Here is a 16,549-nt window from a genome sequence, read left to right as displayed (position 1 = left end):
AAATGACCGACAAGCATGGGAAGACGTTAATCAGTAATCATCAAAGAAATGCAAGTTCAAATAACATGGACATCCTGTTGTTTTCCTATCAACTTGGAGAAGGTCTGATAGGCGCTAATCCCCATGCTTAGTGAGGGTGCAGAAGACCGGGAGCTCTCGAGACTGCAGACGGGAGAGTGCTTTGGTTCGAACTTTCCGGAGGGCAGTTGGCAACGTATATCAAAGTTCTTTAAGGAGGCCAAGCAATTTCTTCCTTGGATTTGTTTTTTTTTTCATCCTAAGGAACTAGTTATAGATATGTGCAGAATGTAGTGACAAGAATGTCTGTTGCAATCTTATTTACAATGAAGATTGGGGACAAAGGACATAATCACCATGAGGAGACTGGTTACCAAATGAGGACCCATCTGTGTGATGGGGAAGCTGTTGGAAAAGTTGGAGAGGCATGCAAAAAAGGTTACATTCATGGTATAGTAAGTGAAGTAGCACAAGGCGCAAAAAACCGTGTCCGCACGCTACCATTTGTGTGTGATAAAAGAATATATACATGTGTTTGAAAATGCTTCAGTGTCGCTGGAAGGGTACATGGGTAATGGGAGGGACACCAGGTGCTGGCAGATGGGGAGGGAGGGAGATTTACTTCTTACTATAGAGATTTTTGTACTTTTAAAATTTTGTGTCTGTATATGTATTATATATTCTAAAATATAAACACACATTTTGGAAAGTAAGTTATTCAAGAGTATATATAGGTATACTGTGTGATCTTTTCATTAAAAGCAAACTGGAGCCCTGGCTGGCATAGCTCAGTGGATTGAGCACGGGCTGGGAACCAAAGTGTCCCAGGTTCGATTCCCAGCTAGGGTACATTCCTGGGTTGCAGGTCATAACCCCCAGCAACCCCACATTGATGTTTCTCTCTCTCTCTCTTCCTCTCTCTCTCTCTCTCTCTCTCTCTCTCTCTCTCTCTCCCCCCGGCCCCTAAAAATAAATAAATAAAATGTTTAAAAAAAAAAAGAAGCAAACTGGGTATGTGTACATTTGACCCAAAAAGAGCCAAACTATACTTCCAAAGGATTATAATGTTTGTCTTGGGTGGTAGGATTATGGGTTGGAGTCTGTCTTTTCTCCCCCCTAAAATTCTACAATACACACGTGAGGCTTCCAAATTAATGACAAGAAAAGTGTAATTTTTTCCCCAAAGAGTCTACCACAAAAGTCCAAGCAGGAGATGACAGAGCAGGACGGGTTCAGGTTCATGCACCAGGTAGAGTTCAACAGAGACACCTGCAAACGAAGCTTGTGATTAAATGCCGGTCCCTGGCTTGGGGAGGTGTGGGGAGAAGGAAGCTGATGGTGAACACACCTGATTTTGCTGAACAGCTCTCTGCAGTCTCTGCTGAACAAATGAACAGAAAATTCACCACTCACCCCAAACATTAACTGCTACCCCCACACAGCCTTTTCCTTTGAGATCATTTAACTGTAGGTCACAGTGAGTGCAGTTCCAGGAAGCATGTGTATCTAAGTCACCAGACAAGCAGACAGCCTGTACACTTGTACTAGCAGGTCCCAGGAGGTTGTCCTCACCTACTTCTGGTTTTCAACATTTTTCTTTGGAAGGATGGCAACAGTCTTATGCCCATCTGTCCAGCCCTGCCACAACTCAGTCTCCGAGGCAAGTCCTCTCTCCTAATCCATGCTGGGAATAGCTACTCTCAGTCCATCCTGAATGCGAGACCAAAGGAAGACCCTGCCAATCTGAGCTGCTTCAACAGGCCACCTCTGACCTCCTCTTGCCCTTCAGGGTCAAGAGCTCGCAAGCTCGCAGGCTTTCTGGGCTGGAGGCTACAGAGCAGGGGAGTTTGCATGTTTGTGCTGTGTATCCTGCAGGGTCGTTTCGAACTGGGGCCATGTGAAACCATTTTGGTGGAAGAGGGCAGAGAGAAGGACATGGTAGAGGTGGGGTAGAATGTGGCAGCTGTAACAGCTTTTTCCTTTGCTTCGTCCCGAGAGGCTGAGCTATTGGCAAGCAGCTGTGGGCACTTGGACATTTCTAGCACTTTCTTACAGTCCCCATTGGAAGGCTTTGAGGAGCTATGTGAATATAACTTGTGCTGCCGCTTCTGGGCCCCTCAGCAGGGATTAGATCCTGCAGTGGTGGAGCCTCTGATTAAACAAATAACCCGTAATTAACTTTGTGTTTCCTTTCCATCTTTGCCTATAATTGTGACTCTCCCCCAGTGCTGGGGATGGGGTGTGGAAAGCTAGGTGGATTGTTTGGATTCTACTCATCAGCAGGTAGAATGAACAATACCCAGAAATAACTGCTGGGTCTCAGCTATCTTTTCCTGGCCTGTCCACTAGGAAGTTTAGTGTTAGGGATTTTTTTTTTTTTTTTTGCCTTGGGCATTTTAAATACAAGAGGCAGCTCAGGCACCACCATTGACACAGTCAAGGCTTTTCAACTTAATATACATGGTTCTGCTCTTGAATGGTTGTAACTGCTCAATATACTTTGGAGAGCAGCAACTGTAGTCTAGTTCACAGCTAGAGCTCTGGAGTCAGACAGACCTGGTTCAAACCCTAGCTATTCCGCTTAAGGCCATGCAACCTTGGGAGAGTTAATTTTTCTGGTTTTCAGTTTTCTTATCCATCAAATAGAAATGCTATCTCATAGGAGAACTGCATGAAAGAAATGAGATTATACATGTAAAGATCTGAGGGTAGTGCATTTAATAAATGCTAACTATTAACATTATTGCATCTGTATATATTTTAATTGTACAATACTGTCTCTTTCACTAATCACACAAAAAATACATGAAAGTGCTTTGAAAAATTTAAAGCATCATATAAATTAAAGGTGTCATTGGTAATCATCTCACATGAGTCTTTCTCAACTCCTCCGTCTCCTTTAAGACTGGGATGATATCCTGTGTCCCCCAGCACACTGCACAACGGCAGGCAGTCAATAAGCCCTCGGGAAATGTTTCTTAGTTGACTGAAGCAACATGGCATAAAGAGCATAGCTATCAGGAGACTAGGCTGGGATAAGATTAGTTTAAGGCAGGAGAGCCAGTCTGCAGTCATCACTTATTCATTCAACAAATATTTGTTGAACACATTCTCTGTGCCAGATATTGAGTCCAGCTCATGTCATCAAAAGGAGGCTGTACAAGTCCCACGAAGTCCCACAAAGCCAAGTCCCTGGGCAGTCTCCCCAACCCCAGCCTCAGCCTACGCTGAAAGCACAAAGGCAGCAGCCAGCATTCTATACCCCTGGACAAATGGTCCATTGCTTTGGGGGAAGCCCCATCCTGCCTGGCTGTAAGTAGCTCTGAGTGAGTTGGGGGAGGGAGTGAAAGTGGGGGAGTGGGCTGCTTCCAACAGAAATGACAGGAACTGCTGCCTGTTAATTTATTTTTATTTACACTTAATTAGTCCACAGTTCAGTCCCCCAGTCTATACAATGCTCTCTCCCTTAAGCGTCCTCTCTCCCTCCCCCCCATCACCTATGTGGTCAACCCTTGGCCCACTTTACCCTGCCCTTTTGCTGTCATGGCTGCCTGCTGGAGTGGGGGGATGGGAGAATGGTATGTGTAGTCACCAGAGGGCACTGAGAGTGGGCTTCAATGGCATGTGAATCCTGGCAGAGTTTCAGATCCCCTAGGGGGAGAGAAGAAAGCACAAGCCAAGGGAAGGAGGGAGGCAGGGGCTGAGGTTGCTGTGGGTAGGGGTGGGGAAATCCAGTGTACACATTCACAGCCTCTCGCCTGGCTTAGCTAGTGCTCCTGGTGATTGTCTCATCCCTGGATTTGTCACAGTTGCCTTGAGATGCTCTGGTCTGTCAGAAGTGTGTGGAGGGTCCAGCTATGTGCTCCTTGCCTGCTGCCTTTGGAATGGTACACCTGCCAGGTTCTGTCTCTGTCAGAAGCACAGGCATTCCTGGCCCGTGAGAGTCCTCCCCAGCTGTCCCTGTAGAAATTAGGTCCCTCTCAGTGGCTGACCTACTACCGAAGAGGGTATCTCCATTATCAGGGCAACCCACTCGATTCCAAATTTGCACCTCCTTTTTTTTCACACTGGGAGTAGACGGTGAGTTGAGGGGCAACAGGAGGAAGAGGTGGGAGGGGGTCTGACGGGAGAAGTGGGGAGAAAGGACCAGGAGCCAGGGAGGGGCTCTCCACCACGGGATGCCGGGAAGTCCAGGTTCACTGCAGGGGCAGCTCTAGACAGGTATTGTCGTTACACGGCTTCCTTCTCTCTCTGGGAGCATCTGCTGAGCTTCATCTCTGTCAGCTGGATGTACCGAATCACATTGGTGTCTGTGAAGAGAGAAACACTCCTTAGGGGACACTTGGTGAGGGAAACCCTTGGGTGTACACAGAACCCATCCACAGCTGTGTCTGCAGATTATGCATGGGCCACACTCACTTGGCCAAGGTCCAGGGTGGCTGAGAGAGCAACCAGGATGTCAGCATTCCCGACACAGCCTCCCCCAGCAAATGTGGACGGGTCACCCTGACCCAGGGACAGATGGCAAGGAGAGGAGAAGAGGAGGGATTTCTCCCTCTATTTCTATGAAACAGCATATGCCAGTGGTCCTGAGTCAGCACAGTTAAGTTGAGGCTCTGTGTGGAGTTTAACCCCAGGCACGTTACCAGCTTCTCTGAGCCTTGTGTCTTGTCTACAAGAAACAGCTTCCATTTTTGAATGCCTACTTTGTGCCGTGCTTTTAACCTTCATTATGTCGTTTAATGCTCATTATAATCCCACAAGGTATGTGGCATCATCCTCACTGTGACGAAAGGGAAGACTGGGCCCTGGAGAGGTTCGGGAAGTCACCCAAGGAGACACACAGTACATGGTGCATCTGACTCCAAAGCCTGCCCCTCCTGGGGGGCACGATACCTTTCTCATGAGATGGCTGTGAGGACCAAAATAGGTCCGTCTCAAAGTGCTTAATCTAATGACGAATAAATATTAGTTGAATGTACTTTTTTAAAAACTGAATTGTTTAAAATGACTTTCCTTCATTGTCTTCTTTTTGTCCTCATAAGTGGAGTGGATCACCTCACCTTGAGCTGGGGAATTATCCCCCAACCCCAGTTCTTAAACTGGGGAGCAGGGTGCGACATAGAATGGCCGCTTAGCGCTGCACATACCAGCACGTAAGAGCGGCAGGCTGCCCGGGATGTTTACTTCCCGAAGTAGAAGTGAATGCTGTAGCATGCGCGAAAAATGCCAGGGATGTGGCATCCAGAATGGTGCTGGTACGCAGTAGGTGTTCAAGAAAATTCTGTTGGATGAATCCAGATCTTAATCCTCTAGTGAGTTACAGTACAGTTGGGGGAACACAATCAATATATAGAAAACTAATCAATACATAAAAAATAGGCCTGGCTGGTATGGCTCAGTGGGTTGAGTGCCAGCCTACAAACTGAAAGGTTGCCGGTTCAATTCCCAGTCAGGGCACAAGCCTGGGTTGTGGGCTGGGTCCCCAGATGGAGGTGCGTGAGAGGCAACCATCAGTGTTTCTCTCCTTCTCTTTTCCTCTCCTCCTCCCGTAAAAATAAATAAATAAAATGTTTTAAAAAGTAAAGCTATTGGGGTTCTGACAAAAGTAAAGAAAAAAGTATATTTTGGATATTTGCAAATTGATCCTAAAGCCCTTAAAGGAGAAGCACATTAAAAGAAATCGGCCACATGAACAAAAGTGGCAACATTAAGTCAAAGTCATTGTTGAAATGTTGCCTCTTGAGAGAGGCTCTTTCTTAGCTCCAGGGCTACAATATCACCCCATTTACTCTTGATCCTTTTACTCTGCTTTATTTCCTTCATAGCACTTAACACTACTAAATATTACATTATCTATTTGTCCATTTGCTTACTTTCTATCTTCCTCCATTATAACATAAACTCCTTGAAGGTAGCAACTTTGTTTTGTTCACTGCTATCTACCCAGCACCTAGAGTAGCTCCTGAGCCATTGTAACTGCTTAATAAGTATCTGTGGAGTGAATGAATGGCCGAGCTAGTGGATAGGAATTTAAGCAAATGGTACCGCTTAATGGATGCTCTAAGGAATGGGATCTGACTGGGGAAGCCAGAGCATGCTTCCTGGAAGATACTGGGCTTAGCACCAAAATCATTCCTTTGTATTATGTCTTGCCAACTCTGTGAGCTCCTCAAAAGCACGGGTACCATTTTCTCATCCACATCCCTGGTGCCTGGCACAAATCTTGGCACATTGTAATAATTCAATATGGATTTGCTGAACAAGGGAAGAAAGCTGGATTCTGGGTTGGAAGAGACACCTCTGTCTTTTTCATATTGTACCTGAAGAGAAGCAGTGCCCAAGCTCCTGGAACCCAGGCCCTAGGCAAGTGCCCGGACTGTTTGCTCTCCTCTTTCTATGTCCTAGCACCCACCTGACCTCTAGTTCGCCATTTCTGCACCTGCCTGGCCCTGCACCGTGAAAGCTATCCATCTCATTATGAAAGCTCCTGGACCTGCCAACGGGGGCTGATGACTAGAGAACATCGATTTCTGCTTTACCTGTTGGCTGTCGGGTCCTCGCTTCTTTCAGGTAGTAGAGTGCTTTGTCGTAGTCCCCAAGGTGGTAGAAGGCCACGCCAGACCGATAAAGGGCTTTGAAGTTCTCCCCTTCCTTCTTCAGGACTTTGAGGCAATACTCCTTGACTCGTTCATAGTTTACCAGTTCAGCCTGGAGCAGGCAAGCTATAGAAGAAGACAGAAAGAAGGGAAAATGCCATCAACACACAACAGTTGGCTCTGAATGCCTCTCTTTGGTCCTTTTTCCCCATCCAGAGAAGAGTTAGGAGTGTTGGGGCTTTACATGGGGGCTCATGCCATGAGCTATGTCATCAAATAATCCTGGGTGCTAGGACCCAGTTTCATCAGCTGCAAGCTGCATGACCTGAACAAGTTACTTAGTCTTATGGGTTGAATTGTGCCTCCCCACCCAACAAGATGTGTTGGATTCTGAACCCCCAGGACCTCAATATGTGACCAAGTTTGGAAATAGGGTATTTACAAAAGTGATGAAGTTAAAGAGGCCATTAGAACGGGTTCTAATGCAACATTACTGATGTCCTTATGAAAAGGATGCTATAGGCTGAATGCTTATATCCCCGCCCCTAAACTCATATGTTGAAAACTAATTCCCAACTTGGAGGTGGGGCCTTTGGGAGGTGACTAAGGTGTGATGGTGGGGTTTTCATGACTGTGATTGGTGCTTTTATAAAAGAGACCTCAGAGAGCTCCTTCACCCCTTCTGCCTTGCGAGAACACGGTGAGAAGACAGCCATCTAAGACCCAGGAAGCAGGTCCTCACCAGATACCAAGTCTGCTGTCTGTGTTTTGATCTCGGACTTCTCAGCCTCCAGAACTGTGATAAATAAGGGGTTGTTTGAGCCACACAGTCTATGGTATTTCTGCTACAGCAGCCAAAAATGGACTAAGACAAAGGGGCAGTTTGGACACTGAGACAGACACACAGAGGAAAGGGAGACATCTACAAGCCAACAAACTCCAGAAACTAGGAGAGAAGAATGTGATATATTCTCCCTTATAGCTCACGGAAGGGACCCAGCCCTACCAACACCTTGATCTTGGACTCCTAGCTTCCAGAAGTGAGGCAATAAATTTCTACTGTTTAAGCCACCATTTGTGAGACATTTGTTGTGGCGACCCTAGGAATAAGCTACAGGAGGCAATCACAATCCTAATATTGGTCTAATGCTTACCTTGTGCCAGATGCTTGTCTTACTGCTTTCCTTGCATTACCTAATATAGTCCTTGGACCACTATGATGCAGGTCCTATTATTATTCCCACTTGTCAGATGAGGAAGCTGAGGCTCAGAGAGGTTGACTGATTACCCAAGGTCACACATCAGGAAAGTGGCAAGACTGAGATTTAAATCCCTGCTGTCGGACTCCAGAGCCCAAGTTCTTTATTGACTTGTTGAGAGGATTATATAAAGTAATGGTCATAAAGTATTTAACACAGGGCTTGGCACATAGTAAGCACCCAAAGTGTTATTTAATATTATTATAATTCCCTTCAGCCCCGGCACCCCTGCAGGGACAGCTGTCTCTGCAGTTCCTGGGAGCAGGGGCCTCCCGAGGGGCTACTGCCCCGCCCCATACAGGGCGCCCCTGTGGATATAGGAAGTGAAGGCTGGCGGGTACCTGTGGGGGCGCTCCTTTCTGTTCCACAGTCAGCCATGTGCCCTGGAAGCTTTCTCTCACTGATCAGCCACAGGACAGGGACCAGGGTGAGGAAGCTTATATGAGCCTGGAGAGGGAGCGCCTCCCAAAACGTGGAGCCCTACTATCCTCACTTGCCTCACCCTCACCCCAGCGCTGCTGACCTACTACTACCTCCACCTCCACTTGGTCACTCCGATACCAAGGAGGCATGGACTAAGAGCATGGACTGTGTTGGAGGCACAGGTCGGCTTCTCCTAAGCGAACAAAAACAGATTTAGGAGGCACAGCGGCTCATTCCTGCCAAGACCTGGCTGGGTGGGGCGGGGAAAGTGCTGGAGCTGCTCTTCTGTGCCCGGGGTCCCCTGTGCACTGATTTTCATCGTCAGGGGTCTAACTTCAGCTGTTTTGATCCCTTAAATAACTTCCCATGGGTCAAAATGGCTAATTAGGTGGCCAGCCCTTTCATTTGGCATTGTGGACCAAACCAAACCAAACCAAACCAAAACAAAACAAAACAAAACTAAACCACATCCTTTTTCAGTGTGAGGGGGAGGTGAACCAAAGTTTTTCCAGCTGAAGGTGTGAGAACCAGGAAGTGGAAGAGAATGGGCCCAGGCCTAGAAACTGACCTGTCAGGTTTCACTGCCCACGGGGCAGAGAGCCAAACAGTCCACCAAAGCAGCTGAAGCAACTGGCTGCTAACCCCCGGGGGCCTGGGTGGGGCGGCTGCAGTCACAGACGTCTCTATCTGCTGACACGCCAGGGGACTATCCCTGCGGAGCGGAGCGGTTGCCGCCAGCCCCCCTCGCTCCTGCCCCCTCTCCCCACACCGGTTTGCCCAGGTGCTGAGAGAGCTCTGCAGGCTGGGAGGGGTTTCTGTCATGAGGTTCCTGTGTGTGAACCTCTGGCTGCTACCTGTGAGGGACTGGGCTTCAACAGCGTTCCCAGCGCTGGAGGATTTCCTGTCTGTAGCTTCCCCCTGCTCCCCTGACATGGTCCCAGCCTCTTCCCGTCCAGCCCTCCACCTACAAACAGACACTTCTGTTTGCTGACCTCAGCGGTCTGGGATACGGCCCTTCGTTTAAAAAAAAAACAGTTTTTGGACATCTAAAATTGTGGGGGCGGGGGCGGGGGAGCAAAGCAGCCTGGAAATGGAAACGATCCCTTCTCCTCCAGGCCAAAATGAACAGACAGCCATCAATTTCTGGGACTCATTTGGTGAAAATGTCTCGAATTCCCCTACAGACCTGGTGGGAACTGTGATACTTGGCTGTGGTCCAGGGTTCAGACCTGGTGGGAGGTGGGGCCAGGCAGGTTCCAGGGTGTGGAGCCCCTGCTGGTGGGCACCAGGGGCAGAGCCGGGGAAGACAGAGAAATCCAGACTCCGCTGGGGTCCAAATGGGCTGCCATCCAGCTAAGGAACTGGGGCTGCCAGAGGTGCCAGAGGTGCGAGGCCAGAGCTCTTAAGAGGGTCTGACGTGGAGGGGGTGAGAGAGAATCTGGAAAGCTACCCTCAGCCCTACATACAAGCAATTTTAGGTGCCACTGTAGTGTGGCTGGGGAGCTACCTGGGATCCATATACCAAGCCCACAAGATAGATAAGCTGGGGTATTTTTAAGATCTGAGACACTTTAGAGCTGAGACAGTTAAGAAGGAAAGGTTGACCAGCCATCTTGTGACGTTCCTTCCCTGTCCCTGTGTCCATTACCCAGGGTCTGGGGGCTGCAGTGGACACTTAGAGCAGGCCGGGCTGTGCCACTGCGGTGTCCTCTCAGCTTTACTCCCTCACCCTGTGTTAGAGGTGGCACTCGATACCTTGCATGCACTGTGTCTTTTAATCTTCACGGGAGTTCCATGAAACAGGTTCTATTTTTATGTTTGTTTGTTTTACAGATGATGAAACCCAGTTCCGTAGAAATTGAGTAACCTGCTAAAGGTTACTCAGCTACGAGGTGGTAGAACTATGATATCCACCAACTTCTGCCAGGCTCCCAAGACCATGAGTGCCTGCGGGTCTGCCTTTGAAGACTTTGGAAGCCCACATAACCCCTGGTAGAGGACAGGTCACCTGTACAAACTGCCTTTGTCTGTCTGTGTTGCACAGGCATCAAGGCAAACAGTGATGCCAAACTGCACTGGGCACCTTACAGGGCACTGGGATCAGGTGATGAACCAAACACTCCATCCCGGAGCTGATGGACTGGCAGGGGGAGGAAGGCAAGCGTGACATCATTATTGTAGATACTCCCCAGTGCCAAGAGCTGTGAAGGAGCAGGGATATGCGGAGGGAAGGGCCCTCAACCAGTATAAAGTACCATGGGAGGGCTTCTTGGAAGAAGTGGTATTTCAAGTGAGTTCCAGAGATGGTTTCTCAACCTCAGCTATAAACATTTAGGGCTGGACACTTTTTGTTATGGGGGATGACCTGTGCACTGTAGGCTGTTTAGCGATGTCCCTGGCGTCCGCCCGCTAGATGCCAGTGTGACAACCAAAGAGGTGTCTCCAGACAGTGCCAAAGGTTTCCTAAGGAGTAAAATCACCCCTGTCTGAGAACCACTGGTGTAGGTGGAAGGGGGAGAAAGGTTTCTAGGCAGAGCCAACAGTTGGAAAAGCAAGATCAAACTACGGCACAGACTCTTATAGTCCTGCGGAGGACCTGAGACTTTATTCTTAGGGCAGGAGTCGAACTGGGTGATGAAATGGTGGTGAGTAGGCCGACTCGAGTGAGGCCGGAGAGAGGGATTAACTGCAGTGCCCTTGGGGAGATACAACTAGTGAGCACTGGGGAGCCCCTGCAAGGTCTCCCTCTGCGGTTACGTCATGTGGGCAGAGCCCTTCATCCAGGATTGTCACTGGGGATTCACTGGTGACCCAGGACGGTTCGTCCCTTGTTGGAACCTACTGCCTATTTGAATTCACGTTTATAAAAGGACGGTCTCTGTCCTCTGCTGCACGGCATGGACCAGTGTTGTGAAGAGGAATGCGCTGGGAACCAGAGCCCGACCGTTGCCACCTAGCCAGCATTAGGGAAATTGCGTTTCCTTTCGGGGCCTCAGTTTCCTTTCTAGACAACGAGGGGCCTGTACTTCACTACATTTCTGCCCTTCCTTCAAAAGGAATTCTGTTCTCCCTATTTATGACTTATGGGGAGGCCCCTTCTGTTGGAAATGAGTCAGAACTGGCAGAGCAGTCGTCCAAAGGGCTTTGAATGTAAGACAATTCTCCTGCTATGTAGAGATTTTAAAATTTTTATGTGTGTGTGTGTGTGTGTATCACAGGGAATTGGAGGGAGGATCTACAGGATCTTCCCCGAAGGGAGTAAGCACCACACGTGAATCAGTCCCAGCAGAGGAGGCTGTGGACTTGGGAAGGCAGGTCTCAGGCTGGATGGAGAGGGAGCTTGTTCCTGTCTATGGCCTTGACTCTAAGTATATACTTGAATTTGAAGATGTGGTCCTTCAGCCACAGAAGGGGTGCAGGGAGGGGACACATGAAAAGGGGCCTGGGCTCCCAGACAACCATAGCTACAGACTCTTTTGAAAGAAACATCATCAACCTTCTGGTCTTTGGGCCTTTTCACAAGATTGAGTCAATGTTGCAGCTTAGAATCAGCCAGGCTGTGGAGAATTAAGGCAAGCTTCTCTTCATGCTTGGACGGAAGTGCTAGAAGAGAAACAGCCCTCCCTGAGTCTAATAGAGTGGCAGCAGTGGTGGCCAGGGCAACGTACAAGAGAAAGGAAAATTCTGGAGGACAAGAATAAGGGCTGAAAATCTCCAACCGCCCCTCCCACGGGGAGATTCCTCTTCCGCTGCCCATCTTGGGTGGAGAGGGCATGTTTCTATGGCAAGGGCAGGCGGGCTTTCTTGAGGGGCCTGTGGTAGGAAAAGTTAGAGAACCGGCAACCGAAACCCTGCCGCACGCTCACGCACTCACACGGAGGAAATCGTTTGATGTTCCCCAAAGCAACCACACTGAAACCTCAGGCTAAGCCATGTCAGCTTCTCCTGGCCCTGGCACCTGTTTTCTGTCCCCCCTGGGGCACACAGGGCACAGTCACTGCCAGGGCCAAGTGCCACTCGCTGGCAGGAGATGAAGGGAAACGGGATGACAGGAGGAGGAACCAGTTTTGTAGCCATCCATTTTCAGCTGATTCACTGCAGTTCGCCCTGCCCTGCTGAAGAGAAGGGAAGCATGGGCTACAAGGGAGGGAAGGAGAGACCCCCTGAGCCCAGGAGGAGGAGGAACCCGCTCTCCGAGGCTGCCTCAGTGGTATGGGTTGGACTGTGTCCTCCCAAAGACAAGCTGGAGTCTGAAGGATATGGACCTGTTTGGTGACAGGGTCTTTACAGAGGTAATCAGTCAAAACTGGTCATTAGGGTGGACCCTAACTGAAAACGGCTGGTGTCCTTATAAGAACAGAGGCATTTGGACACAGAGACAGACACACACAGGAGAGATGATGTGAGAAGACACAGGGAGAAGACAGCCATCTACACGCCAAGAAATAGCCGAGGTTACGAGAAGGTAGGAGAGGAGCAAGGGACAGATTCTCCCTCAGAGCCGGCGGGGAAAACCGCCCCTGTCACCACCTTGGCCCTGGCATCCTGGCCTCCAGAACTGCAGACGACACACTGCTGCTGTTCGAAGCCACCAGCCCCTGGTACTTTGCCACAGCAGCCTTAGGGAACTAATACACCTCACTCGTCATTCCTCTGGGAGGTGGGACCAAGAAGTGGCTGTTACATTGCTGGGGGAAGTTTCCCCAGAAGTTAACCTCATTATTTGATTCATTTTCAAATGTATTTCAATGATACAGTAGTAACACGGAAGAAGCTTGGATGGGGCAGAGGTGGAACTCAGAGTATTTAACAGCTGGCACAGGCCGCAACCAAACCGAACGGGCACCGAGTGCTGTGCCAGCCAGTCCTGGGGTGTCCTGGCTGGACGTCAGCGGTGGGTCTGGAGGCACAGTCCCGGGCTGGAAGCCGAGCTGTGCCACCCACCAGCCCAGGCCCCTGGGCATGTTACTTAATCTCCCTGGGTCTCATTCTTTGCCTGTGTTACATGGAGATAATACCTACTTTGTGGGAACCCTGGTGATGATAAGATGAGATAATTAACGTGTTATGTGTCTCACACGGTGCTGGGCACTCAAGCTGATTCTCACCAATGCTAGTTCTTCAGGAAGCCATTGGTTAAACGCAGCTTCTCCAGCAACATGTACCTTCATGTCAGAGAACACGTCCTTTTCGAGTCCTCTGAACAAAGCATGATATACACATGAAGCTACAGCTTAACTGAAAGAAAACTGTCAAGACTAGGTCGGGCACACTGCGGAGGGGGATTTGAGAGGCCTCTGCACAGCAAAGCAATGGGAAAATAGAGCGTGCGGTGAGATGCCGGGAACATTTACTCAGGAGGCTGCGCCTCCAGGACCACAGTGACCACTCAGTCTCCCCTGTCCAGGGAGGCGCTGATTGTGTCTCCAGAGTTCTGCAGACAGCTCTCTTCTTTTGATTTCTCATTGTTGTTTCATGGTGTAGGTTGTACACCATGACATACACTCCATGTGTAGGAATTACACCATGTACATACACACTCACAACTGCCACAAATGTTTCCTTAAACCTAGGCTTGATGCCTGGCTTTACTTACCAGTTTTCCTTTCAAAGGTGCATTTTCCCTGTTAGGGATGGGCGGGGACATGCAAAGAACATTACAGAAGCAGCTTTGCAGCCAGAAAAGGAGGCTGGAGGGAGAGAAGGGGTGGGGTTCTGGGCCTGTTTTCTTCTCATAGATTAGACAGCCTCTGAGTCAATAGCTGGTTCTGCCGCCACCCCTCCACATGCCGCCACCCCTCCACACCCCAAACATTCGTGCTGTCTGCTCCCTGCTCTCAGCCGATTCGCTTCCCTCACCAAAAGTGGATGAGTGGATCCCACAGCCAGCATCTGGCTGATAGCTTTATGGATGGGGTGGGGGCATGGACCCAAAGTTGCTGGGCTCTTCTGGAGTCCAAATATTCAGGAGAGTCTACAGCCACATCTCCCTGGACGCGCCCGATCTTCTCTAATATTCAGGAGAGCTAGGAGCTCTAAAAGCCAGTGTGGCGGGAAAATCAATAGGTCTGTTTCCTGAGTCTATAGGGCAGGAGAGGAGGGGAGAGGGAAATGTTTTAGCAGAGAAGTTGCTGGCCAGGTTTGGTACCTCCGAGCTGGTTGACTCAGGATGATGTCCCCAGCACTGGCATTCACTCAAGTGCCCCTGAGTTAAAACACCTCTCCTCTCAGGGACTCAGTGTTGAAGTAGGTGAAAATGAAGGTAATTATGATCGCTATCTACCTTCTCCTGGAAGTCTTATTGGCAGCATGAAAAAAGTCAGTGCTTCCCAAGTGCTAGACCCTGACACCTGATGAGAACCCCATGAAAGGTGTTTTTTTTTCCATTAAAGCATCTGGGGAAGCTTATTTAACATAGAGATTCCCATACCCAATGCCCAGCAATGCAGATTTCCAGATTCCTGAGAGTTAAGAGGAAGCCCAGTAAGCCACATTTTTAATAAGTCCCCAATGGGCACTTATAGTTGGGCACCCTTCCCTCCCGAGCTGGTACATTCTAGCATTTTGGATATATGCTTCTTAAGGATCACGCAGTTGGTTGAACTGTGAGAACCCAGGACAGCCATGGGGAGCTGCAGGATTACCCACCAGGCAAATAGGTCCCAGATGGCCAAGTTCTGGAGCTGGGAAATCTATACATGTAGACAAACAATTGTTCTCAGTCGGTGACTGTGTGACACGTCAGGCTGTCTTCTTCTTGGAGACTGGAGACTTCTCACTGAGGAAGAGCTGAGGCCCAGGAAATGGGGAAGCAGAGGGCTGGGGTGCTCCAGGACGAGCTCCAGAGCCTCTAGCCTGGCGCCTGTAGGCAGCGTTCATCCATCCTCCCAGAAGGGTAATGAGAGTGAGAGCAGGTCACTTTTACTAAGCACGAATGGGCCAGGCACTGAGGGTCTAGTGTGTTGGCCATTCTCCAGATGAAAAAACTGAGGCCCAGTGAAATTCAGTCTCATTTGCTCAAGACCACAAAGCTAATAAGAGTCAGGGCTAGGACTTGAACCTAAGCCTTCCGGCACCTAAGGCCGTGCTCTTAAGCATTATGCATACTGCCCTCCTAGGCTGCTCAACTTCCTGCAGTGAATTTTAACTCAGTTCCTTCATTCAGTTGATCTGAGGCCTGAGTTCGGATTTTTGTGAGGCTTACGTGCGAGATCTGAAGGTGCCAGACTATGCTCACGCTGTACGTATACTTCTCATCTGGAAGGTTCCTACAGAACACTCTGGAAACCTCTATCCTACTTGTTTCTCTGCATTCAAAGAGAAACCAAGTGCAGAGTTTCCACCAACATTTTTTTTTCTAAAACCACCAAGATCTCCAATTTCATTGAGACACTACTGTTACCCCAATACAGCTGACACGACACATCTCTGGTTTCTTCCTGAAACGGCTCCTATCTTACCGGTACTTGCGAACTAACCCCCACACTATTGTTTTAAATTGAAAATTTTACTGAGGTAGTTGTAGCTTCAAGTACAGTTGTGAGAAATAATACAGAGATCCCCTGCATCCTTCACCCAGTTGTCACCCAGTGGTATCATCTTATAAAACCACAGTACCATATATGGATTACATATATTGGCACCGATACAGTCCCCAGATCTTATTCAGATTTACCTAGCTTTCCGTGAACTCGAGTGTGTGTTTAGTTACACACGATTTTACCACATAGGTAGGTTCCTCTGCCTCCGAACTTAAGGTACAGAAAGTTCCGTCACCAAAGGACCCTCCTGATGCCCTTTTATAACGACGTCTGTGTCCGTCCTGTATCTCACTTCCTCTTTAACCCCTGACAACCTCTCATCTGTGCTCCATTTCTAAAATGTTGACATTTCAAAGTGCTATAGAAATGGAATCATTCTAGGTGTGAAGTCTTTCGGAATTGGCTTTTCTCACTCAGCATAATCGCCCTGAGATCACCCAAGTTCTTGCATGGATCAGTAGTTCATTCCTTTTAGCTGCTGAATAGTGGTCCAAGGTATGGCTGTCCACAGTTTGACCATTCATCTGGCGAAAGACGTCTGGTCTCTTTCCAGTTTTGGGTTATTATGAATAAAGCTTCTATGAACATTCACAGACAGCTTTAATTTCTCTAGGACAAATGCCCAAGAATCTAATTCCTGAGTCACAAGGGAAAGCATTCAGTCTCATCATTAAGTACAATGTTAGCTTTAGTGATTTTTTTTGGTAGA

At 48.8% G+C, this 16,549-nt stretch overlaps 1 protein-coding gene across 1 annotated transcript in view; it reads right to left on the bottom strand.

Moving 5' to 3' along the window:
• Positions 1-274: 274 nt before the first annotated feature.
• The window catches only part of TTC9 (tetratricopeptide repeat domain 9), a 32,247-nt gene continuing 15,972 nt past the window's right edge, over positions 275-16,549 (bottom strand). Inside the window, exons 2-4 of the mRNA XM_028508117.2 lie at positions 6,561-6,743; positions 1,040-4,328; positions 275-796 (exon numbers count right to left, since the gene is read on the bottom strand). Of these exons, the coding sequence (XP_028363918.1) occupies positions 4,249-4,328; positions 6,561-6,743 (263 nt within the window). The 3' untranslated portion in view covers positions 275-796; positions 1,040-4,248. The remainder of the gene's footprint in view (positions 797-1,039; positions 4,329-6,560; positions 6,744-16,549) is intronic.

This window comes from Phyllostomus discolor, chromosome 1 (assembly GCF_004126475.2).
Source record: "Phyllostomus discolor isolate MPI-MPIP mPhyDis1 chromosome 1, mPhyDis1.pri.v3, whole genome shotgun sequence".
In the NCBI taxonomy this organism is placed as follows: Eukaryota; Metazoa; Chordata; class Mammalia; order Chiroptera; family Phyllostomidae; genus Phyllostomus; species Phyllostomus discolor.
This window is presented reverse-complemented; position numbering and strand designations above follow the sequence as displayed.